General features: G+C 45.8%; 1 protein-coding gene across 4 annotated transcripts; it reads right to left on the bottom strand.

The window, feature by feature from the left end:
• Window positions 1-554: 554 nt before the first annotated feature.
• On the bottom strand, window positions 555-25304 carry LOC147610487 (transportin-1-like). Of its 4 annotated transcripts, none has more exons than XM_086786451.1 (29): window positions 24583-25304; window positions 13969-14256; window positions 13726-13815; window positions 13553-13630; window positions 13227-13307; window positions 12861-12911; window positions 12631-12716; window positions 12478-12544; window positions 12202-12258; window positions 12069-12098; window positions 11833-11898; window positions 11596-11712; window positions 9895-10008; window positions 9229-9327; window positions 8960-9085; window positions 4970-5044; window positions 4216-4287; window positions 3972-4082; window positions 3575-3658; window positions 3370-3477; window positions 3167-3268; window positions 3009-3071; window positions 2843-2917; window positions 2651-2722; window positions 2445-2569; window positions 2206-2257; window positions 2068-2136; window positions 1895-1954; window positions 555-1702 (listed from the first exon to the last, which is right to left on the bottom strand). In XM_086786451.1, exons 1-29 carry the CDS (start codon window positions 24754-24756, stop codon window positions 1619-1621), a joined length of 2676 nt encoding a protein of 891 aa, XP_086642577.1. In that variant the 5' UTR covers window positions 24757-25304; the 3' UTR covers window positions 555-1618. The 4 variants fall into 4 exon arrangements, with proteins under 4 accessions (XP_086642577.1, XP_086642578.1, XP_086642579.1 ...); XM_086786452.1 differs by having other exon boundaries at window positions 2843-2914; XM_086786453.1 differs by lacking the exon at window positions 2651-2722 and having other exon boundaries at window positions 2445-2590.
• Window positions 25305-26520: the final 1216 nt, after the last annotated feature.

Below are 26520 nucleotides of genomic sequence, written 5' to 3'. Positions count from 1 at the left end.
CAAAGCACACGAGTGGATTGACGCTATCAGTTTATAAACAGGTTTTTTGCAAGCAATAATATTATTTACTCTCCACTTATTTTTGCAATTCACTGCTTTGTATTGTGATGATCCAACTTCCTCTACCATGTATTGTTACATCACTATCACCTCATAAAATAAGGGTATGTTGTCCCATGGGAAAAAGGCCAAATCGACATTCCATAGACATTAATAGAACTCTCTCTCTCCCTCTCTCTCTCTCTCTCTCTCTCATCCACCATATGGGAACCACCACAAGCACGTGTGTGAAAATCTTGTCATAAGGATGTGTCCACAAGGTAATAAATGCCATCTATCCTTTCATTGAATATTTCAAAATACATTGTAGTTTTACTCTCGTTTTCAAAAAACCTATTCTCCATCCACAAGCAGCTACTACTGTATTTTGAGTACTTGAACAGATCCTTGAAAACGCAGGGGCTCGAGCTTGGCAACACCGCAACGTGTAATTATCAAAATATTTTATTTAAAAAACTAATCATCACTGCAAGGCGTGAGAAAAATGCAAGAAATGTTTAAAATAGTTCATCTCTTGTTCTTCAAGTGATTTACATGGGTTACTTCGTAAAGAAGCCAAAAAAAAAGTCACTATACACAAACAAGGGATAATTACAAGGTCACCATAGAACCAAACCCCTTCAAAGTTGCTGCATATCCCTTGTCCATGTGGCCATGCGAAACCATTTCGGTTGGAGCTAAATAATTTTGCGACCAGCCTATCAATTAAGAAGTACAAACATGGTTGATTCAACCACTTTAGCCTACATTAGATTTACCCCCACGCTCCTCTTACACAGGCTTATTCTAACCTCTCCAAAACAATTATAGCTGCCTGTGGAGCAGTCCTCAAAGATACAGTATAGCCCCCACAATCTGAGAGCAGCCATGCCTTTGCCCCCTCTCCCTGCACCCTTCGCATTCAAATTACCTCCTCTCTACACCTGCATTGTATTCCTGCAAAATCCCCTTTTAACTGTCATGGTTACTTAACTGCCAATCCTACAAGCAATACCTCGGAAACAACTCCTGCCGCAAGGCACCCACAATCCACCAGAAATGCAATCAACTCCCGCCAGCCGATTCATCTTACAAAGCTCATGCCCATAAAGCTGAAGATTAAAAATGAAGCATCCACCCACCATCATCTTCCAATGTGCTGACATTGAGGGTACAAGCGAAGGCCGACTCAAGCACATGGGGGGCAACAGCAAGCCATCTCCCTACATGACCAGAACTACCACCACAGGAACGAGACAATGGACTCTCTTATTGCTGCAAAACTGTGTAGGGTAATGCCTTCAACACCAATGCTGCCGGCAAAATGAAAGAATTTTCTGCACTTGTTCTACTGTTACATCAGCACACCCATCTACAAGGCTGGGATATCATCCTTTAGATGATGCAATGCCATCAAAGGCAGCAAGCCTTCCGATCTTTGTATGTAGCATCAGCCTAGAGAGAAGCACCATACATCCTTTTCTTGAAAGTGAGATCCAAGTCTGCTGCTTTCAGCCTTGCAGCTAGACATCAATTAATCAAACACATGAGAGCTAGGAACAAAAATTCTGTAAAGCCATCATACTCCATACTTCTTCAACAACTTTTCTCGTAAAGCTGGATCTAACCCTGTTGCATACTGCTCCCAAGAACTGCCAAGCATCTGCACGAGGCCAATAGTGGTAAGAAAAATGGGTATGCAGAGCCTTAACAAAAGGGTCCTTACACGACATGCGGCTATTGACCCCATCCACCCAGCGGGATCTACTGTTAAGGGGCCTTACCAGAACAATCATGGAAGCTCATGCTACTTGGGCAAAATCAAAGTTTCAGATCCTATGCACAGCTTCAATACCTGCTTATAGCCATAGAGGATTTGACATATCTCATTCTGCAGATCTGCACTATGGATTTCCTGTGTACCAGTTACGGAAGCGAGGATACCAAAAAGAATAAGTAACGAAGAAGTCTACCTTGTAAGAATTAAGCACCGATTCAGCTTGTACACCCAAACAACATAGAACTTACATGCCAGCTTCCGATAGCTTCACACATCACAGCAAACGAACTGACAGCACCTGCAGGGTTCAATTTAACCTGCAAACAAGCCAGTGGGTCAACATGTTCAGCACCGTGACATATTTTTTGCTAAATAACTGTGGTTACCATGGCACAAAGCCCCCGGAACGCATCCTCTTTTTCGATATCATCACGAATCCTGGCAAACAATGCTAATTATTAGGCAGATGTTAACTTCTAAAAGGCATAGACTGCAAAAAAATCTCCTGGAAGTGTTTCCCAAGGCCGTTGACGCATCTCACTCACAAACAACAAACAGCCAGCTCAAACAGGTACTCCAGTGACTAGAAAGGAAACACAGCAGTACAGTGAAGAAGTGAACTTACTGGCGCAAAGCCCGACACCACGGTTGCATGAAATGCTCCAAGTGTGGAGCTACCTGTTCCGGGCACACCCATCCAAGTCTACCGAGTGTAATAGCACTGTTCTCTAGCAAGGACTTGTTGAGACCCTGAATTGGTAGCGGCCACACCTATTAGAATACCAGAACACCTACTTAGAAAATGTGATGTGTTATGGTATGATCCAATACCTCTGTATTTGACAAGATCGGAACAAGGTAAGTGATGACATTCATCACAATGGGTGATATTTCTTGACGCACCTGCCATGCCAATCATAGTTGTTTCAGAAAATAATATAAAACAAGTATCCAAATTTGAATGCAAGGAGTGCAGCACTTTTCTATATCTACGTATGCCCCTTTCATTGACGTAAGTTATACCTTAATGGCAACCTCTCCAATGGCCCAGCATGCATTGTTTGCAACTGACACATTCTCCTTCACCTCCGAACCCTGCTGTGTTTCCAATAAGCAGCAGAAAACTATCACCGTTATGACAGCAAAAACTCACAAATAGTGGGTCACAAGGCAGTGGGGTAGACATTACCAGTTGCTTGACAGCAAGAGTTAGAAAGTCTGCTAGGTGCGGCCGCAAGTGTACAGCACAAGCCTAGAGAAGTGGCAAGGACAAAGCATTAGCTGCACCTCCACCTTCTAGTCCATAAGTCAACCCCAATTTACTCTACAAGGACATTCTTGATGTACCTTTGCAAGGTCCCCAAGAAGAGCAAGTGCACTCTGCCGGACATCCGGAGCTTCATCACTGCAGCATTGGAGTAGCAGCTCCCTTAGGTTGCTTCGAACAACCTGCAGTGCTCTTTTACTTAAACACCAAAGTACCCCTTATTGGTATACTCGGCATAATTTAAAGTACCTCCAGAGAAAGACATACAGGGCGTAGAAACTACCAGGCTTTCAATACTACTTCCAAGACCCTCTGCTAGGCCTGAAAGAAGATCTAAAGAACAGACTATGAACTCCTTATCGTAAGTGACACCAGCCCTTCCCGGATCAGCCTGCAGACAAGCATTTCTTACAAACTGGAAATGCCCAAAGTAATGGCTCCATCATACTCCAGCTAATTGCACATATAAAATGCAAGTGTGCAGATACCTTAGCAACTTCCTGTGCCTGGATAAGGTTAATGCACCTCACAAAAACAGGCTCAGCATACTGTGCAAAACCTGGACCCAGAGCCTGCCACCATCACATCACAACACCCTGAAAATCAGCCCACTTATCTTGAGATTCTGCACAGATACAGAGAAAGATATAAGACTTAGGAAGAGGACCTGCAACAGGCAATCTACTCACAGAAGCCTGCAACTCAATCTGGGTACAGAACATTCCGGGACTACCTGCCGTCGGCAGGGCCCCATCTTGCTTTACCATTGGGGATAAAGAGGCAATCTTGCCCGTCCAACTGCCCCCATGTCCCCATGGGCAGGATTGTTCTGTTCCCTCATTTTACTTGATAGAACCAAGAACAAATTAATGTCAATAGACCAACCTGTGCTATGGACGTAAAGCATCCCAACAAAGGGAAAAGATCTCTGTCAGAATCGCGAAGCTGCTGCCACTTCTCAATTAAAGGAGGCATTAGAATTTCCAGATGCTTTGCCTGCAAGTAATTCCAAATAGGATTTAGAGCAAACCAGCAGTTGTCAGCATACATTGAAAGCTGAACACATGAGCCCAATGACACAGACTCCCTCACTTCTACAATAAGTTGACATCACACTGACTTTAAGTACCTCATTCAGCTCTGCACCAACAGCATCCGCAAGCGTTCCAATAGCATCATACAAGATCCGGAGGTTTCTTCTCTGCAACCACACGTTTGTACACATTTTCAGGGAGTTTTGTCCATGTAAAAGTCTTTTGAAAAAACAACGTATTTGTGTGTGCGCCGTGCGGGCGCGCACGAGAGAGAGAGAGAGAGAGAGAGTTATTAACATCTACAGGATCAGAATGGAATATGAGGCCAAAGTGGTCTCAAACAAACAAAAATGTGAGGTAGGTGATCATCTAAATGTCACATGGTAGATACAAGAACCCAGTGAATTTTCTCTACATGCTTCTCTTAGAAGACCATGAGCTCGCTCCCATTCTATGGGATTACAAAGACGCCTGAGAATCTCAGCTTTCAAAAGTGGAGGAAGAGGGGGAGAGGTCATGAATTGCAAATCAGTCAGATACATGAAATTAGCTACTGTGGCAATCTCCAACTTGTGTGCATGAACGACAAAGTGTGATCATAATCCTTTTACACATGCATGTAGTGAAAACATGAGAGACATGCCCCACGGCAAGTATGCAGCAATGGCTCCATATTGCATGTGCTCAACTTGTGTGCATGAACGACAAAGTGTGATCATAATCCTTTTACACATGCATGTAGTGAAAACATGAGACATGCCCCAAGGCAAGTATGCAGCAATGGCTCCATATTGCATGTGCTCCAAATGAGCTACCAAGAGACAGTATTTGCTTCCATGTGGATCTTACCTGATATTTACTGAATGCGTACATAAGATGCTGTAGGATAAGGTCAAGCCGCGGAGCCAACTCTTCTGCTGCTTCCTGAAATCAAATAAAAGACAAGCACAGCATGGAATAAAGGCAAGAAAAGGCACAATGTTTAACCATTAATGAACCATGTTTAAGAGCATGCAGATAGAATTTAAACCATCTACATAGGGGGGTGAGGGGGGAAGCAGGGAGGGGGGGGGGAGAGAGAGAGAGAGAGAGAGAGAGAGAGAGAGGAGAAAGAAAGAAAGAAAATTATATTAATAAGTTTGTTTGACTGTTTGACAACCCGTCTTATCGGATTTACTGCAATACGTGATTCCTGCATAAGGACCTTGTGAAACTTTGGCGAATACTAAATCCCATTCAATAATTAATACAGCTTCACGTAACCGGTCATCCAAGCATCCCACCCCATCTCCATCTTTGTACCATGCTTCAGATAAACCGGCCACACAGATCTGAAAGGCCTTCACTTGCGTCAGTTCATTTCCCTTGAGTTCAGGCATGACTTCTAACTTGATGTGTTCTTAACATCTAACAAAAGATCACAAGGAGATACGAGACATTGATAGTCCATCAATATGCATCTACCACCGGTGGCATGACAAGTAGTAAAACCAAAATGTGGCAACTATACACTTAAACAGAGTAGCCAACAAAGTTTTTAGGGTCTCCTTATTCTTCTGCTCCACTTTCTGAGGTAGCAGCTCAAGTGGTGAAGTGTTTGTCTTGGGACCAAGAGGTCCTGAGTTCAAACCCCCACTAGGTGCTCCCTCGGCGGCATCGCCTACGGGCGGAAAAAAGCACCTACAGGCGGTGAAAAAACAGTAACTATGGGAGGATCTTGGTCCTAAGGCCAGTCGGGGGGGGGGGGGGGGGGGGGGGGGGGGGGGGTGGGTGTGTTGGAATTCAGATCCTTGAGGTCCAAGATATGCACCTCATTGTGAATGCCAATCTTTAAACCTGCCTAAATTATTGGGTTTACTCATCTTCTTCTTTAGTTGATACAGGTTGAACTTGAAGAGGAAGCTTCTAGAATCTGTATAATCTTTAACAGTTTTCGTCCAGATACTGGCCGACTGACCCTGCTACTCCCCAACCTTCCTCTGCTGCTGGCCGACTGACAGATGCTGGCCGACTGGAGGTTGGAGCAGGTCGTGGGCTTTTCTGCTGCTGCTGTCGACTGTCTTTTCAGCAGGCTGACTGGCTGTTGGGACCATATAAAATGGCCCCTTGCCCCCCACACACCTCATTCAGTATCTGGGATTTTCTTGTGTATATAGCAGGTTACACACTTCTCCCTAGGCAGCCAACCATCACCAGTTTCTTCCAGACCCAGGAGTTTGAGGAAACCGACATAGTGGATCTTGTGGACCCTCCACGAGCTGCTCTTACCTCGCCCGCCGAGAGGAGTTACATCAAACCGAGCCTCTTTACTCCAACGTGCCCGACGCCCTCAACCCCCCCGTCGGCCACGATCACCTCTTCAGCTCCAAATCCAAGACATGCTCCACCGCCATCGAGCTACCTTTCCACGTGACATAGCTGAGGGAGACCTCTCGGCCATACTCGTCATGCTTGACATTTTGAAAAGTGGTATACCATCTACTCGGAGATGAGATATGCCATGGACATTATTGTACCACTTTGGTCTCATAGGCCCATTGGGTCTTTAGTAGACGCTTAATATATCTTTCTTCTCTCTCTCTCTCTCTCTCTCTCTCTCTCTCTCTCTCTCTCTCTCTCTCTCTGTTTTTCTGCTGTGCACTTGCTCTAGTATTTTCAGATCTTGTCTTCATCTCCGCTGCATATTCTGACATGGTATCAAAGCTCTAGGCTCTTGGAAGATCTTGGGAACTGTGTGAGCAAGAGGGGAGCTGTTTGTGTTGCTGATTGGAGGACTGTTTTCGGCTGTACGGGAAGAGAAGAAGCAAGCAGAAGGCGGGCTAATTTGCTGGACAGCCACTTGCACTTTTAGTTCTTCATTTTTTCCCACCGACCCTCCCTTTTCAGTTACACCCCCGCAATGACAGATTTACTTGAGATGGCTGAGAAGCACGTGAAGATCCCAACACTCCCCACGTTCCCAGTGGACCGTCAGTTGGACGGGAATAACTACGGCATATGGAAGGTAATGATGGAATCTGTTTTGGAGTCTTACGACCTTGCTGATTTCATTGTTGTTGGGGTTCCACGGCCGGAGTTAGAGGAAGGGGAGTTACCCTCTACTTGGAAGGAACGTGAGGCACAGGCACAGTTATGGGATCATGTCAATGCCAGAGTCCGTTCTTTCATTTCCCTCAATTGCACACCACAAGTAATCAATCATATCAAGCATATGACGCTGGCCAGAGGTATATGGCAACATTTGGCTTCTCTCTACAACAGAGTATCGCCCATGAAGAGGATCTCCTTGGAAGTTCAGATGCGGGTGATGAATTCTGCAAAGTCGTCGACAATGCAAGAGCACATCAACAAGCTACAAGCTCTTCAGCAAGAAGTTCTCCAGGCTGGGAAAGAGATACCGTCGGAGGATATGGCCATAACGTTGCTGTCACATTTTCCCTCTCAGTACTCACCCTTTTACTCTTCGTTGATTACTAGTGGCAAGCTCAGCACCATCACATGGAAGGAGCTTGTGCCCATGGTCTTGGACCAGGAGGAAAGATTCACGAACCCCCCACAGGGCGGAGGTTTTGAGGCCTTAACTCGCCAACGATCGAAAGGCCGTAATAACAAGGGCAAAGGAAAGGCTTCACCGGAGAAGTCTTCTAAGAAGAAGTCCGACTTAGACCGCGAGAAATTGAAGGCAGAGAGGACCTATAATGATTGTGGCGAGAAAGGCCACTATTGGAGGAAGTGTCCCAAGCGGAGCACCGAGAAAGGGTGCAGAATCCTCAGCAGCAACCGTGAAGACTCCAGCTTTTCTGCACCTGGAGGTTATGAACACCGGTGTTTCATTTTCTTCGTGCAAGGAGGAGGTTGGAGGACTCTCCGCTATGGATACTCGAGAGTGGATTCTAGACAGTGGTGCTTCCAGGCACATGACTCCTTCGTGCATGGCTTTACAGGATCTTTGCAGGTATTCTAGTCACATCCTTATTGGGGATACATCCACTATCCCAGTTCATAGAGAGGACAGGTTGGAGATAGTTCCCGATGGCAGAGGGGGGAAGCATTCCTCCCAAGTGTTGTATGTTCTATCACTTGGTTTTCATCTTTTGTCAGTGCATCAAGTTTGCAAGGCTGGCATACGGGTGGAGTTTGATGAGCATTTTGTTGCTCTCCGGGACAAAGCAACAGGCCAAGTAGTTTGGGAAGGCAGAGTGGAGAATGGAATTTACAAACTTTCAGCACTCTCTCCCACGTCCTCAGTTTTGTGAAGAGTGGCAGTCTTGTAATGGCCACTTAAGTGTGGATACGCTACAAGTGCTGGCTTTCCGGGACCAGATGGTGGATGGCTTGCCAGATGATGGCAGCAGTTGACAGGAACTTTCCAATGCAGATGTTGGTAGTTCTTGTGTTCGTCAGTCAGAGAAAACTTTACAGGTAACCTATGCAGTGATGTCTTGTAGCATTCGGGAAAAAGAAACAGTGAGACACTTTTAAGTGTTTTACCGTTTGTTTCCTTCGTTACATGATTCTAATATGATATGGCCTCAACCTCAGGCCATTGAGTCTACTAAAGTGTATCTGACCTCCAAGATCTTGCAACAATTGATGTGTTCCATTGGAAAAAACTTCATGTACAATAAAAGGACCTTGATTCTGAATTTGGTCTGAAATGTTGTATCAAGAGCATTATTGTATCTCAGAACCAACATTCCCTTCTTCAGAAAAAGCATCTTACATGTGATGTTTATTTGGATCTGCAAATCTGAATTATTCTTTTCTATCTTCAAGAGTGGTCAAAACCAGACATACAAATGAGTAGTTCATTTTTTAGAAATTTCTGCCCATAAATACCTCCTCAAGTGTAGCAAATGCTGAGCAGGCAGCCTCTTGAACTCTTTTGTTACTGTCTAAAATTCGCCGCAGAAGACCCGTTAGCACATTATCAAATTGGATGTGCCCCTCCGGATGTACTGCAGCCTGCGACAGCATTTGCAATTTCTCATTTTATACACCCTAAAGTTTCAAGGAAAGGCATGCAGCTGTTCAAAATAGCACTTACGAAGAAAAGGGCATGAAACAAGTCAGAAGAGACCTAAAAAGAGAGGACAAGGGATACATACCTGCACTATCCATTTGCTGTAGCGAGAAAGAGTCCAGCAGGTTATACTACGGACAAGTGGGAACTTATCCTCTAAAAGAGGTAGAAGAAATGTCACAATCTGCAGTCTCAAAAGGTCTACAATCAGAGAACTTGATATTACGCATTGAACAAGCTTAATCCATAACAAGACTTTTGCAGAACTTTGTGCCGGGTATACAAGAAGCTGCCCATGCACCATGAAATGGGCCTCGTATGCATAAGTTGCAAGACAGTTAGAAACACTAGGTATCATATGTACAATATGGGTCAGAAAGTACTTATTGAGAAAGGTACATAAAGTATGCCACTTTTTTTTAGTATAAATACAAAATATGGTATAATGAAAACAACAGATATTTCATACACACTGCATGGGAAAGCATAGGATCTGCCTAAAAAGGTATAGTGTAAAAAGGAGCTCCAAAAAAATTTAGAAGCTTGTGCAATTTGTATGACGTACAGAACACTCCAACAGTATGCAAAGTACCATACAGATCGCAGAATTGAGTACAAGTACGGAATGCAACTACGATAAGTTGCATGTAATCCAAGACAAGAACTTAAACACTAAACCAGTAACAACGTATCAACTTAAGAGAGAATATGGGTATTGAAGCATTACTGGCATGGAATTTCACTGTTTTACCTGTGTTAAATGAGGGAGAAGGCCGTTGATGCAGCCCTCAGCAATCGCACCAAGAGCCAAAACAGCTGCCTCTCTTTCTTTCCAAAAAGAGTCACCTTTATTTTCCAACTTTGTCTGCAAAGGCAGATATCGGAAATCAGGCTCCAAAAAAAAAAACTTTTCTCAAGTGAACAATTTAGGCTTAAAAGCACGCGTTGGGTCCATAGTTGAGGGAAACGGGGAAACGGAAACGGATATGGAAACGAAAATTTCGAGGAGAGCCAAAATGGAAACGGAAACGGAAACCCCATGTCAACAAGGAGGGCTAAAGGAGGGGAGGGGAGGGGTTGAAAGTTCATGATTGTTTGTATACACATGTGATCCCATTACGACATGAATTTTATCGTTTATAAGAATAAAATGGATATCGGTTAGAGTGTGACGTTTTCTTACTAGTTCATGTTGATTTGGGTGGAAAGATCTCCAAAACGTGTGGTGTTGTGGGAAACAACAAGCTGAAACGTTTCCCCTGTTAGCTGAAACTATTCGGGCAGCCGTTTCAGGGTTACCGAAACGCGTTTTCAGTCCCCTACCTACCCCACAATGCGTTTCCGCCCTCCAAAACGGCCATTTCGGGCGTTTCCCGTAACTATGGTTGGGTCTTTCAAGCTTCAGCAACTTACTTCTAAGAGGATGTGGAATAGAATGGCCATGATGGACAAACACATCAGCTCACCTTTTCAAAGATTAGACCTTTAAACAAGATCATGTGTGCTCCTATCCTAGTTAACTTACTAATCTATCTTTGCATGTGCACTTGTAGGCTGTCCTGTTATAGCGTGGCCTAATGCTAGGGCTGTCTTATCAAAACTTTGGTATATGTCCCTCCATCTGTGAAAGAGAGAAAGAAAGAAAGAAAGAAACTTTGATACATGAAGGCATATGTCCCTCGGGCTGTGAAAGAGAGGAAGAAAGAAAGAAAGATTGTATTAATGTTAACCAAAGACCCAATGGGTATATGAGACCAAAAGGATCCACGTGTAAATTAAGATCATGAAACATAAAAGACCAATCTACCAAATGAAACAGGCCCATGAACTGAGAGAGAGAGAGAGAGAAAAGAAAGTCCTATTAACGTCCACGGAATGCCTTGAAGGCATATGGGACCAAAAACCGGTACCTCAGTCATTACAATCCACTTCGGGGTGCACTTAGGCACAAGCAAAAGATTAATGAGAACCCTAGGATGATAAACAACTATCTGTGATACAAAAAATGCTGATAGCACATTAGAATGCTAGTCAATTGGGTTTAGGCTTACGGAAGTCCTCAGGCACAGACAGACAGACGGACAGACAGCTGAGGCTAGGGCTAGGTCTCAGCCACACATTGTGACCACTCAAATGATTTCTTTGTATTGGAAAGTCTGCCACACTCTGACACCTCAGCAGTGCTGAAACAATCTGTCGTAAAGATGACATGTCAGAGCCAGAGTCAAGCTGGGTTCCTGAGGTGCCACTCCCTGCAACCATCGGACTCCTCATCTGCCGCTCCTGCAACCAAGACAACGGGGAACAGTACCTGGTTGACCATTCCCCCAGCTATGGCCTTCAGGAGTTTTCACAAACAGTGCTTCTTGTGCAGTCCACAATCCTTAACTTCAATATGACAGCACGCTCACAAAATAAACCATGAACTGTTGGAAACAGGCTGGAAGCAGACCTGCAACAAAGGCATCAACAATGGAAGCATTTCATCCCCAAAAACAGAAGACATGTTGTCAAGGCCTGCGGCACTGCACTTTCGCAAGTTCCAAGAATTGATAATATCGTCATCATCCTGAAACCAAGCATACTTTTGTTTAACCCAAAAAATCCAGGAATCAAACCATCCTACATATTAAAACTGGTAGTCAAAGGGCACCATGAGATTTAATGACAAACTGGGCAAAAAAGGCACCTCTTCCTCCTCTTCCTCACCAACAGACCCATGTAGACGTGACGGTTTGAACCTTGGTCTTATGTCCTGCGACATAAAAATGCATAGTTGGCACATGCAGTCAGCCAGTAAGCAGGCAAGTAATTAATCCAGGTGTTCTGATTACCATATGCTTGGTAACATATAAACTATGTATCGTTAAGGTGCATGTGTGTGTTTAGATTGACACAGAATTTGCATGTTGAGTAAGCCCTTACTTGATCCCTATCTGGAACTGACTCACCATCCTGCATCAGGTAGCATGGCATTAGTATCAGGCTTCAGCAGGTATGGAAGGTTCAAAAGATTGAATGAATGCATGGTTCTATTAGATAATAAAGGAAGTTTAACCTCAGCATCAAGAAGTGCTTCATCATCATCTGTATATATCATGTTTGATAGCAAAACCTGCAAGTTTTACACAATGCAAGTACAAGGTTACTTTCTTTGTGGGTTATATATCATATATATTTAGGTATCCTTCAAGTCTTCTGAGAAGTGTAGAGTGTGGTGTGACAGCCACTCAGGCAAGGGCCCGCCACCCACAGTATAAGGCTACTTTCAAAGAACAGTCTCTAGTATAGAGTTGCATTAGCGCAACAAAAGAGTATCAAATGATGTAGTTACCCCAATAAGCCGGGGTAGATAGTCTTTGAGCAATTCTGGAGACAGGCGGGCTTCACAAAATGTAGACCTGGCATCACTCACACAAAGTTGCATTGAGCAAACTCACACAGACGCGCCCTCACTTTTGAAAAGCTACAGCAACAGATAACTTACCAAAACTCGCATGCTTCAAGAGCCACTTCAGCATCCTCGTCCTGATTGGCTTGTAGCATGTACTCAATAACATTTTTAATGTGAGGCTGTACACAGGGAAAGGGAAGGACGATCATAAAAATGCCTAAAAAATATATACAGATTCAGATTGCATATATGAGCTGGAACATAAGATTTTTTTAATTAAAAAATTTTCAGCAAACGTGCAGGCAAGCTCATTGTCTTCTTACTTGTAAATAGCCTGCTTGGACTTCTAGCAACTGTACAAGTGCAGCACATACCTGCAAAGATAGAGAGATGCACTAAAAAGCTGCTGATAATGGTTTCCACAAAGCTGAATGAGGAGACAAAAATGGAAAAAAGTGTGACTTTAAGCATACACACATACATGCACACAAGCATACATACATACAGGCACAAATGCATTCACAGATACATACATACATACGCACACGCACGCACACATGCATGCACACAATGCACACCCAAACATGCATGCATACATACAATGCACACCCAAACACACACACACACACACACACACACACACACACACATGCACACACGCACACACATAGATATACAAAAATGCATACCAGCTTTCGTACTTCAGCTGCAGAATCATTGGCAAGAGTAAAAAGCCCTTGTAAATAATTTTCCATGTTCACAAATAATGCCTGTACCACATACACACCGTCAGACTTCATAAATACCGTTAAGAAAAATCATGCATTCGGTATACTTTTGAGGGGTGTGGGGCTAAATTCTCCATCAACCCCAAGCCATCCAGAAGACCCCGACAACCAGGAAATCCGACAGATGATCTAGCCATGGAGAAAAGAGGATGTTTCGCCATTGCCAAGCCTGGAAAACCATCTCTATGTGATGCTTATATGGAAGAAACTAGCAGTTGTCAACTCACAGTTGGCATCAGAACTATGAACTGATTCACAGAGCTCAAAGCCAATTTACGGAGAGCAGCATGGGGCGACGAAAACATCTGCAGCCATATATCACAAATTCGTACCATGAGGTAACCTTGGCAACCAAAAAAAACTCCAACCAAAGATCCCAATATCTAAATTCTTTGCAAACCTTCAGTAGCCTTGGTAAAAACACATTTATAGGTCTCTCAAAAATTCCTGGGACATCAGCATCCAACTCTTCCGGACTGTCCTCACATATCTAGCCAAAAAAAAGAAAAGGGTTAACAATAGACATACCATCTACATGTGGTTACAAAAAGAAGGTAAGGTGGAGAGAAACACACACACACACACACACACATGCAGAAAAATAACAGCAGCATTCAATGGGTGTTGTAGATGTCCAATTGACCTTTGAAAATGCATCCAAAGCTCCCTCTGCATGGTTGTAGTCATTGCTTTCCAAATACTGCAGGAGAGCACCAAGTAACTGTGGCCAACCTTTCACACGCCCTTGTTGTATGACGACAGATATGACAGTACCAACCGTTGCCCGGATATGTCTATCTGATGATCCAAGACAGGGCATCAATTCTGCCTTTATGTAGTCTTGATAGGCAGGTACAAGTGTTGAATAGTGAGCCTTCAGGCTGTTCTTCAAAAGCAAACCAGCAACTTGTCTAACTTCCACAGATTGCCCCTGTACACAAAGGTTTTCAAATCAAGATGCACCCCTATAACAACATGAAAATTCTGTAAGGTGTGCCTTTCTTAGATTGTGCAAGCACCTTCCTTTACTGCTTCCAAACCTGTTTCTGCATTTAATCCCCAAACAATGCACATGTAGCAGCACTATACGGAAGCAGTTGTGCCACTGTATCAGAAATGAAACGAAAACAATTAGTTTAGATGCTTTCAGAAGAGAAGGATGTGAGAAGTCTCTGCCTATGCTGTTTTGGCCTCCCCATATGTCTCATGCATGTCCCTATGTCTCTGCATCTCCTGTAAGGACGGGCAAACAAAATTTTGATCCTCATGCACGATGACAACCAAATCCCTCTCAAAAGCATGCAATGGAGTCTTTCTCTAATCTCAAAGTATGCTGGGCACTAAAGGATTGCATGCTTCCTCCATCTCTATCTCAAGAATATCATACTAGGCATATGCTTAGCTCACGGTTTTCCTGTGTCCCATTACCCTGCACCCCTCTCTCAAAATGAAGCATGTGTGATAAGACCCGAGAGAGGAAGGACCTTTTTTTCCCCTTTAGAAGGACGTCTCTTTCCATGTTTTATGCCTTACAGTTACATGGATCTGTGAAATCAGGGTTGCTGAAATTTTCAGCGATGACTTTCCTCGAGGCAACCACGAGCTCACCCCTTTTGGAAAGTTGATGATTGGTCCCGGCAACGGAACCTTGAAACCGGCCTCTCGTAGAAACCAAAGTGCGGTAGACTAGCAGTCACCCGTCCACTTGTAGTCTAGATATGAAAACAAAATAGATTGGAGCTAGAGTGCCCCAAATCTGAAAATAGAACGACACCTGTTGGCCCCAAAGCTTGGCGCCCCTTGCGGTATTTCTTTATTCAATTTCAAAAATCTGTAAGGTTGAGTACACCAAAAACCAGCCAAGAGAATACACCTGTATATCCAATCTGGTAGCCCACAATACCTCTTAGCACAGAGGATACACACACACAGATCTGTCTCAAAGCAACACTCTGTGCTCCCCTCTGATCAGCCAAGACTATTCAGCAGGACAACCTTGAACATACATCTGGCATATCTCATGCACATGATTCCACAACTCAACACAAGCATACATTCACTGTCCAATCTCTCCGTTTCCACCCTTTTCAATCTGCCATACCCCTCCTCTCACAAGGGGCCAAATAGCTCAAATCTGCAACAGACATAAGCCAATGGAAAGAGAGATAGATGAACAAGTTCAGAGCTTACCAAAATCAGCTCGTGGATCTGCACCGGAGGAAGTAGTTGTACCAGTCTGTACTTGCACACTTGTTTCAATAACTCTGCTTCACACGTGTGGGTGTACCTGTCTGTACCTTCCTCTCTGCATCCACTTCAGTGTTGTACCCAACTGTACAAACCTAAAAATCTCTACTGCACCAATCCGTACACCCTCTGCACACGTGTCTGAATCTGTCCGTACAGAACTGTACGGACAGTTCTGCTGTCGCCTGAGGGTACTGGTGCGCCTGCTTCTGTTGTACCCGACTGTACCTGCTGTACAGTTCTGTACCTGCAGTACAGCCACCTGACAGCAGACGTACGTTTGTACCTGCTGTACGGCTTCTGTCAGAACCCACAGTTCAGCCTGAACCTGCTCAACTTGTCAACGCCGGCTGTACCAGCAGTGAAACCCACAGCAGAGAGAGAGACAGTCGTACTGTACTTGCAGTCGTACAAGGCTGTACGGGCTGCACACGTGGACTGTACGGCTGGTTTGCACAAAAAAAACGGCAGCAAGAACAGTATTCAGCAATCCCCACGTTCCTTCTCCTCTCCTCCACGCCTAGACTTGCACGATTCTCCAAAAGCTAGAGAGAGAGTGAAGAGAGAGAGGCATGCACTCCAAAAGTGGAGTTGCCCCCTCCCCATACTTGTCCTAGGGCCCCAACTTTAATAATTATTAAAGTTCCCTAGGGGCCACTAAGGCCTAGGGGCAACCACACATATAACATTAAAATATTAATGTTCTAGTTCCCCCCTTCACACCTAGGGATGTCCACACATCATTATCTCTGTCCGGGCACCCCACATGTGAATCATTTGATATTTTGACTCAGCAACCACCATGCCCACACTTGTGCTGTTCCATTTTCACAGGGCCATGACACCAGGGCCTCTCTTGTGGATGTGCCCGCCCTTATTAGGTGTTTTATCATTTTTCCCCACTCTCCATATTTTTTCCCATTTTTTCCTATTTTCCCTTGGCTTGGGTGGTTGCCCTGTGATGGCAGGAGGACCCACATGCTGGCCGACTGCTCCAAGTCCCCGACCTCTGATGTGTGCTGGTCGACTGTGTACAACTGGCCAACTGCTGTAGATATCTGGTCGTGGAGTTTCAGGCCCTGTCGGCTGTCTTTCTATAGTTTGATTGCATGCTTGGGGCCATATAAAATGGCCCCACAGCCCCCTTGCCATAGTATCATTATTCGGGATCTTCTTTGTGTATATAAAGCAGAGTTACACGCCTCTCTCTCTCTCTCTCTCTCTCTCTCTCTCTCTCTCTCATGCTGTTTTTCTGCATTGCGTTTGCTCTCGTGTTCCCAGATTTGGTCATCATCTCTGCTGCGCATTCTGACATGATATCAGAGCCATAGGCTCTTGATAGTTCTTGGGATTTCTGTGAGCAAGAGGGGGACTGTTGCGTTGCTTATTGGTGGACTGTTCGGGACTGTTTGGGAAGAGGAGAAGCAAGAGAACGGCGGGCTGATTTGCTGGACAGCCACTTGCAGGTGTAAGTTCTTCTTCGTTCCCACCCACCCACCCTTTTTCAGATTACATCCCCGCAATGGCAGATTTGTTAGAGATGGCCGAGAGGCATGTGAAGATCCCTACACTCCCCACGTTCCTCGTGGACCGTCAATTGGACGGAAACAACTACGGCATATGGAAGGTTATGATGGAATCTGTTCTGGAGTCTTACGACCTTGCTGATTTCATCGTTGTTGGGGTTCCAAGACCGGAAGTAGAGAAAGGGGAGTTACCGTCAACCCGAAAGGACCGGGAGGCACAGGCACACTTGTGGGATCGTGTCAACGCCAGGATCCGTTCATTTATCTGTCAGAATATGCAGCGGAAATGATGACCAAATCTGGGAACACAAGAGCAAAAACGCAGGCAGAAAAAACAGCACAAAAAGAGAGAGATGTAGGCGTGTAACTCTGCTCTGATATACACAAGAAGATCCCGAATATGATACAAATGAGGTATGGGGGCTGGGGAGCTATATATACTCCCCTAGAGGGCAGTCGGCCAGCACTGGAAGAGGCCCACGACTGGACAAAACCCACGACTGCTGAAAAACAGCAGTCGGCCAGCATCTGGTGCCCCATGTCTGCACAGAACAAGTCGGCCAGCACTCAGACAGCCCACGACTGCTACAGATGCAGTCGGCCAGCTTCAGAGTGCTCCTGGCATCACCTGGCAGCCCTCCCAAGCCTCAGAAAAATGGGAAAAAATAGGGGAAAAATACGGAGAGTGGGGAAAAATGGGAAAACACCTCATAAGGGCGGGCACACCCACAACAAAGGCCCTGGTGTATAAATCTAGACAGGAGATGACTTCTAACACCCCCTCTCAGCTCCTGGCTGTGTGACCAACCACTGGGAGCTGGGGTGCCGCCTGAGCAAATCCTGAGAGCGACTTCGTGAAGAGGTCCACCGTACTGTCCTCCGTCGAACAGAACTCCAGCAAGATGTCATCTGCAACAATCTGTTCACGAACAAAGTGCCTCTGGATGACCATGGGTTCCTCCAGTGGAAGCCCAAACCTGCAATGTAACCTCCTCCTGCTCCGTAAAACTGCTCCTGGGGCATAAGTAGATCTCCTCGTGCCCGGATCTCCTCCCCAAACCGAGTCACTCCAACCGTGGAGTCGGACTCCATCCAACAATCCCCCTCCTGTGTACAAGAGTCCCTGATCCTTCGCATGTCGCAGAAACCACAGGAAACGCAATCCTGCCTCCCAAAGAGACATCTGCAACCAAGAGCTCAACCGCCTCCTCAGGAAGCTCCCGTCCAATCCGGTGTCCATCAACCAGATCAATGAACCATACAGCTTCTGAGTCACCGAGACATCACACTGCTCACAAGGATCAACACCTGTTACGGTGCACAAACAAGTCCTGGAAACCTGATGAAACCTGTCAACCACCCCCTCTGAATCCGGAACCACAAAGCCTGGAGAAACCACCTCCTTCTGCAAGTAATCACCTGTGACCTGCCTGGCTTTCCGAAAGGTCCCCGTGGAAAGAACATCCTCAACTACTGGAAGTTCTATGTCCCGAACACGACGAGACATCAGAGCATAAGTGACCTGTTCAGCTTCCTCTGACTCACGAACACAAGAACTACCAACCTCAGTACTGGAAAGTTCCTGCCAACTGCTGCCATCTACTAGCAAGCTATCCACCACCTGGTCTCGGAAAGCCCGCACCTGCAGCGTATCCACACCTGAGTAGCTATTACCATACTGCCACTCATCACAATCTTGAGGACCTGGGAGAGAGAGTGCTGAAAGCCTGTAGACTCCATTCTCCACTCCACCTTCCCAAACCACTTGGCCTGTTGCTTTGTCCCGGAGAGCAACAAAATGCTCATCAAACTCCACCCGTACGCCAGTCTTGCAAACCTGATGCACTGACAACAGATGAAAACCAAGTGCCGGAACATACAACACCTGGGAGGAATGCTTCCCCCTCTGCCATCGGGAACTATTTCCATCCTGCCCTCACTGTGAACTGGGATAGTGGACGTATCCCCAGTAAGAATATGACCAGAAAGCCTGCAGAGATCCTGTAAACCGGAACGGGAAGGAGTCATGTGCCTAGAAGCACCACTATCGAGAATCCACTCCCGAGTATCCGTTGCGGAGAATCCTCCAATCTCCTCCCTGCCTGAAGAAAATGAAGCATCGGTGTCCATCACCTCCAGGTGCACAAAAGCCGGAGTCTTCATGATTGCTGAGGAGTCTTCACCCTTCTCGGTCTTCCGCTTGGGACACTGCCTCCAGTAGTGGCCTTTCTCGCCACAATCATTACAGGTCCTCTCTGCCTTTAGTTTCTCGCGGTCAGCGTCGGACATCTTCTCAGAAGACTTCTCCGATGAAGCCTTCCCCTTGCCCGAGTTACGGCCTTTCGACCGTTGGCCAGTTAAGGCCTCCGAACCTCCACCCTGAGGAGGGTTCGTGAATCGTTCCTCCTGGTCCAAGACCATGGGCACAAGCTCCTCCCATGTGATGGTGCTGAGCCTGCCACTGGTAATCAACGACGAGTAAAATGCTGAGTACGAAGAGGGCAAATGTGACAGCAACGTGATGGCCATGTCCTCCGACGATATCTCCTTCCCAGCCTGAAGAACTTCCTGCTGAAGAGCCTGCAGCTTGTTAATATGCTCCCGCATCGTCGACGACTTTGCAGGGCTCATAACCCGCATCTGTACTTCCAAGGAAATCCTCTTCATGGGCGATACCCTGTTGTAAAGTGAGGCCAAATGCTGCCATATACCTCTGGCCAGCGTCATGTGCTTTACATGATTGATTACCTGTGGTGTGCAGTTGAGGAAAATAAACGAACGGACCCTGGCGTTGACACGATCCCACATCTGTGTCTGGGCCTCCCGGTCCTTTCGGGTTGACGGTAACTCCCCTTCCTCTACTTCCGGCCGTGGAACACCAACAACGACGAAATCGGCGAGATCGTAGGACTCCAGAACGGATTCCATCATCACCTTCCATATGCCGTAGTTGCTCCCGTCCAACTGACGGTCCACCGGGAACGTGGGGAGTGTCGGGATCTTCACATGTCTCTCGGCCATCTCAAACAGATCTGCCATAGCGGGGATGTACTCTGAAAAGGGTGGGTGGGTGGGAACAAAGAAGAACTGATCCCTGCAAGTGGCTGTCCAGCAAATCAGCCCGCCTTCCTCTTGCTTCTCCTCTTCCCGATCAGCCCAAAACAGTCCACCAATCAGCCACAAAACAGCCCCCTCTTGCTCACACAAATCCCAAGAACTATCTAGAGCCTAGGGCTCTGATACCATGTCAGAATATGCAGCGGAAATGATGACCAAATCTGGGAACACAAGAGCAAAAACGCAGGCAGAAAAAACAGCACAAAAAGAGAGAGATGTAGGCGTGTAACTCTGCTCTGATATACACAAGAAGATCCCGAATATGATACAAATGAGGTATGGGGGCTGGGGAGCTATATATACTCCCCTAGAGGGCAGTCGGCCAGCACTGGAAGAGGCCCACGACTGGACAAAACCCACGACTGCTGAAAAACAGCAGTCGGCCAGCATCTGGTGCCCCATGTCTGCACAGAACAAGTCGGCCAGCACTCAGACAGCCCACGACTGCTACAGATGCAGTCGGCCAGCTTCAGAGTGCTCCTGGCATCACCTGGCAGCCCTCCCAAGCCTCAGAAAAATGGGAAAAAATAGGGGAAAAATACGGAGAGTGGGGAAAAATGGGAAAACACCTCATAAGGGCGGGCACACCCACAACAAAGGCCCTGGTGTATAAATCTAGACAGGAGATGACTTCTAACATTATCTTCCTCAACTGCACACCGCAGGTAATCAATCATATCAAGCATATGACGCTGGCCAAAGGTATATGGCAGCATTTGGCTTCTCTTTACAATAGGGTATCGCCCATGAAGAGGATTTCCTTGGAAGTACACATGCGGGTTATGAGCCCTGCAAAGTCGTCGACGATGCAGGAGCATAGTAACAAGCTGCAAGCTCTTCAACAAGAAGTTCTCCAGGCTGGGAAGGAGATATCGTCAGAGGACATGACCATAACGTTGATGTCGCATTTGCCCTCTCAATACTCAGCATTCTACTCGTCTTTGATTACCAGTGGCAGGCTCAGCACCATTACTTGGGAGGAGCTTGTGCCCATGGTCTTGGACCAAGAGGAAAGATTCTCGAACCCTCCTCAGGGCGGAGGTTCGGAGGCCTTAACTAGCAACGATCGAAAGGCCGTAACACGGGCAAAGGGAAGGCTTCATCGGAGAAGTCTTCTGAGAAGAAGTCCGACGCTGACCGCGAGAAACTAAAGGCAGAGAGGCGAGAAGGGCCACTATTGGAGGCAGTGTCCCAAGCGGAAGACCGAGAAGGGTGAAGATTCCTCAGCAGCAATCATGAAGACTCCGGCTTTTGTGCACTTGGAGGTGATGGACACCGATGTTTCATTTTCTTCAGGCAGGGAGGAGGTTGGAGGACTCCCCGCAACGGATACTCGGGAGTGGATTCTAGAATGTGGTGCTTCCAGGCACATGACTCCTTCCTGTTTAGATTTACAGGATCTCTGCAGGTATTCTGGTCACATTCTTACTGGGGATACATCCACTATCCCAGTTCACAGTGAGGACAAGTTGGAGATAGTTCCCGATGGCAGAGGGGGGAAGTTTTCCTCCCAAGTGTTGTATGTTCCGTCACTTGGTTTTCATCTATTGTCAGTGCATCAAGTTTGCAAGACTGGCGTATGGGTGGAGTTTGATGAGCATTTTGTTGCTCTCCGGGCCAAGGCAACAAGCCAGGTAGTTTGGGAAGGCGGAGTGGAGAATGGAGTTTACAAGCTTTCAGCACTCTCTCTCCCAGGTCCTCGGGTTTGTGATGAGTGGCAGTGTGGTAATGGCCACTTAATTGTGGATACGCTGCAAGTGCAGGCTTTCCGGGACCAGATAGTGGATAGCTTGCCAGTTGATGGTAGCAGTTGGCAGGAACTTTCCAGTACTGATGTTGATGGTTCTTGTGTTCGTTAGTCAAAGGAAACTGAGCACGTAACTTATGCTCTGATGTCTCGTAGTATTCGGGACAAAGAAACTCATGTAGATGAGGATGTTCTTTCCATGGAGACCTCTCGGAAAGCCAGGCAGGTAGCAGTTGATTACTTGCAAAAGGAGGTGGATTCTCCAGGCTTTGTGGTTCCGGATTCAGAGGGGGTGGTTGACAGGTTTCAGAAGGCCTTTCGTGGTCTTCAGCAGGTTTCCAAGACTTGGCTTTCCACCGTAACAGGTGTTGATCCTTGTGAGCAGTGTGATGCCTCTTTGACTCAAAAGCAGAATGGTTCATTGCTTTGGTTGATGGATACCAAATTGGACGGGAGCTTCTTGATGAGACAGTTGAGCTCATGGTTGCAGATGACTCTTTGGGAGGCGGGATTGCGTATCTTGTGGTTTCTGCGGCATGCGAAGGATCATGGACTCTTTTACACAGGAGGGGGATTGATGGATGGAGTCCGACTCCACAGTTGAAGTGACTCAGATTGGGGACGAGATCCAGACACGAGGAGATCTACTTCAGGCCCAGGAGCAGTTTTATGGAGCAGTACAAGGCAGTCATCTTTTGCCTTGTCGTTGACAGAGGTAGAGTACCGGGCTGCGTGTGAGGTGGTAAGATTGCAGAGGTTGCATGGCAGGGTTGGGCTTCCACTGGAGGAACCCACGGTCATCAAGAGACTTTGTTCGTGAACAGATCGTTGCTGATGACATCTTGCTAGATGTTCGACGGAGGACAGTACGGTGGACCTCTTCGCGAAGTCGCTATCTCAGGATTTGCTCAAGCGGCACCCCAGCTCCCTGTGGTTGGTTTCACAACCACGAGCTGAGAGGGGGTGTTAGAAGTCATCTCCTGTCTTTACTGAGATACCAGGGCCTCTATTGTGGATGTGCCCGCCCTTATTAGGTGTTTTCTCATTTTTCCCCACTCTCCATATTTTTTTCCATTTTTCCCTATTTTTCCTTGGCTTGGGTGGTTGCCCTGTGATGGCAAGAGGGCCCACATGCTGGCCGACTGCTCCTTCAGGTCCCCAACCCCTGATGTGTGCTAGCCGACTGTGTACAGCTGGCCGACTGCTGTAGATATCTGGTCGTGGAGTTTCAGGCCCTGTCGGCTGTCTTTCTACAGGCCGACTGCATGCTTGGGGCCATATAAAATGGCCCCACAGCCCTATCATTATTCTGGATCTTCTTTGTGTATATGGAGCAGAGTTACACGCCTCTCTCTCTCTCTCTCTCTCTCTCTCCTCTCTCTCTCTCTCTCTCGTGCTGTTTTTTTGCATTGCGTTTGCTCGTGTTCCCAGATTTGGTCATCATCCGCTGCGTATTCTGGCATATGTATGTATGTATGTATGTAAAATAACAAATATCTAGCATCCATAAAAAAATGGTGTGAAAGACAATGGTGATACTGAAATGAAAACTAATCTATTAACTAATGAGCAATGACCACTGACTAAAATAATTAAAAAACGGACCAAATAAGTGTTGTACATTGAACCTCGTATTTGGTACGAAGACCTTATCTGTACTAGGTACGGTACGTATGGAGTGGTACGGAAAGTACTGAAGGTACTCATCGGATGAGTACGGGTACGGAATGCAACTATGCTATATACCTTTTGAGCCATTTGAAGCCAAGGCCCATACTTGTGTGATTGGGACTTGCACTTCTGGGCTAGCAAGGTTAGGGCATTAGCAAGATTGGTCCAATTACCTTGAGACTAATGGAGACGGTTGGAGCAGGCTGGAGTATGGACATTGGATTCTCACAAAAAACAAAGAACCACCCTAGGGTAGGAGGAATGAGCAGGCAAGCAGTTTTTGCAGCTGGATTGGCAGCAGATGGTGAGGGTTGGGAACATGGGCTCATGCTAACTCCTCTACTAAATTCTTGGGTAAGAAATCAAAGGGCTAAAACAAGCAGTCCTTCAGGGAAAGTCTAGTGTGATGCCAAGTCTATAGTGCTGAACCTGCTTGCAAGGTTTCACCAGCTCATCATAATGGCGTGTAATATGTATGGGTGCGTCATTATAATGTTGAAGTCATGGTGATCATGGGTATGGCAAGATGATGACATCTACCCTGTCAATGCCCTTTTTACTCATGTATGACATGAGATAGTGCGTAAAGCATATTGATCTCATGTATACTTCTTGCGATAATGGGTATAGAAGATGATGCCATCTATGTGATACGATAGCCAGTATTGCAAAGTGGTCAAATATATACTCATCATGATGGGTATGGGAGGAAGATGATGGCATTGTCCAAGATGATGCCATTTGTGCTTATGTATGACTTTAGATAGAAGATGGTAGGGACGCCAGAATCATGAGATCTACCAAGATAATGCCATTCGTGCTTGCGTATGCTTTCACATGGCAGGTAAGACAAGATGCAACACTTCTTTGCAGATAGCGATACAGAAACCTAATCGAGTTTCATCGAGATCAAACATACGCAATGCTTGCTTGATGGTACGAAACATACCTCTGCCCTGCACAGTAAGAAAGCCAGGTAATTGTTGAAGTCCGGCAGCTGACTGAAACGCTGCAATCGCTGGAATACACGGGTCTGATCAGAGCTGGGGACTCTGTATTCCTGCAGAAGCGAGCAAATCTCCTTCGATCCGTCCTCCTGCGGTTGCCAAACAGGACAAGCCATCGCCACAGCGCTCTGTTCTCACCCGATCGTGAAAATTTATGGAGAAGAAAGCAGATTGGGGTTTGATCTGTGCAGGATGAACTGAAAACCGATTGCGGGAAAGCGGTGCAGAGATAAAGTTGCAGAGGAAAGGGGCAATGTAGATGAAACCACAAGAAACTGTGACGATGCCTGAATGGCGCATAGATGCAGCACAGACAGATCAAGAGCTCAAGGGCACAGAAGAGCTCTGTCGAAAAGTCGAAAAGCTGTGATATACGAAGAGGTGGAGATGGAGGTGAGTGCAGATAAGGTACAAGGAGGTGTTTTATGCTGCTGCACTCGAACAGCAGAGACCTTGAGGACGGGGGTGATGATGATGACGACGATGAAGATGCTGCTGGAGGTGATGATGAGGAAGACTCGTTTATTTTAGTCTTAGGGGCCTAACCGAGGTTAAGTCACATTCCTTGTGCTTTGATGCTGTCACATGGATGTTCAAGTGTCCTATGTTGTCATATGGATGATCTTGATCTTAAAAGGCTTGAAACTAAGCCATACAATCCACTTACATACATTATTTCCGTCTACTTCTCTTTATCTCTATTCTCTATATTATCTTAAGGAATAGTTTCACAAAGTTGTCACATGGCAAGAATTTGGAGGTGAAGGGGAGGTTTGAAGAGGTTTGGGTAGAATTTGATTTTGAAAACCTCAAAAGACGTGCAAAGCACGGGTTCCCGACTAGTACATACTTAAGCAATCCCAACTCTTAAAAGGCACGAAACTTGGACATTTCAAGCGCTTACACCAATGCAACTTAAGTAACACAAACAAGTCAAGGTAGCACGAAAGAAAAGGAACTATGCAGTTTATCTCGTGAAGGAAGAGTGCTCATCCTGGAGTTTCGCACATCGAGGGCAGCAAGTTTGCTACCTTTTAATGATGAGCCTCAGTGCGTAGCTTTATCTCGTGAAGGAAGAGTGCTCATCCTGGAGTTTCGCACATCGAGGGGGGCAGCAAGTTTGCTACCTTTTAATGATGAGCCTCGGTCGCGTAGCCAACTATTAGGTTGTGTACTTTTAAGCCCCACAGACTCTCAGTCCTTAATAATGCTTCAGGCTTGTAATGTTTATGGACTCATATTCCTAAATGATGTATTTGCTTAACTAGGTCCCATAGATTATATTTGGCCTCCGAAGACATATCTATTTTCTTTTGTTGTCCTTCTATGCCTTCCTTGCAAGTTCCATGAAGATTCATTTGCTAGAAATCATTTAGCTTAAAACTTCATTCATGCCTTTCTATAATTTCATCTATTTTCTTTCGGTGTCCTACGTTTTTGTTGTAAGTTGATACATGCACATGGGTGCAGGCTTGGTTATATGTGTGAGCTAAAGGCATGTCCACAAAAGTTTACATCCTTCATAACCACCACTGCTTCATCGTCAATGCCTTCTTCTACAAGATTTATTCCTTTCACTACTACCAAGGGTTTATTATGTCTATTAATTTTTGTTTTTCCATTTGCAAGAACCTTATTTCTCGCCTTGTCCTTGTTAGATTGAGAACATTATTATCCTAGTTAGGCTTGATCTTGACTTACCTTAACTTCCATTTGTAAGACAAAAAAATTTCTATAGAAGTTTAATAAACCTACTTCAATGGCAAATTTTGGATATTAACTCTCATGGGTTTCACTCTTCTATAGTTTTGGATAACTCTCATGGGGTTCACTCTTTACTAGTTTTGACAAATGTAAAATAGTTTCATTGGGTATCCCCT

The sequence above is a fragment of the Cibotium barometz genome, chromosome 49, assembly GCF_041138505.1.
Source record: "Cibotium barometz isolate CiBa-2024 chromosome 49, ASM4113850v1, whole genome shotgun sequence".
Taxonomy (NCBI): domain Eukaryota; kingdom Viridiplantae; phylum Streptophyta; class Polypodiopsida; order Cyatheales; family Cibotiaceae; genus Cibotium; species Cibotium barometz.
This window is presented reverse-complemented; position numbering and strand designations above follow the sequence as displayed.

Bases quoted from the DNA above. Each gene is read 5' to 3' on its own strand.
- LOC147610487 (XM_086786451.1), bottom strand. From the start codon at position 24,756: ATGGCTTGTCCTGTTTGGCAACCGCAGGAGGACGGATCGAAGGAGATT. The intron at 4,288-4,969 runs GTAAGATCCACA...GTGTGGTTGCAG, and splicing joins ACGCATTCAGTAAATATCAG to AGAAGAAACCTCCGGATCTT. The intron at 1,703-1,894 runs GTATTGAAGCTG...GGCCTCGTGCAG, and splicing joins TCCTCTATGGCTATAAGCAG to ATGCTTGGCAGTTCTTGGGA.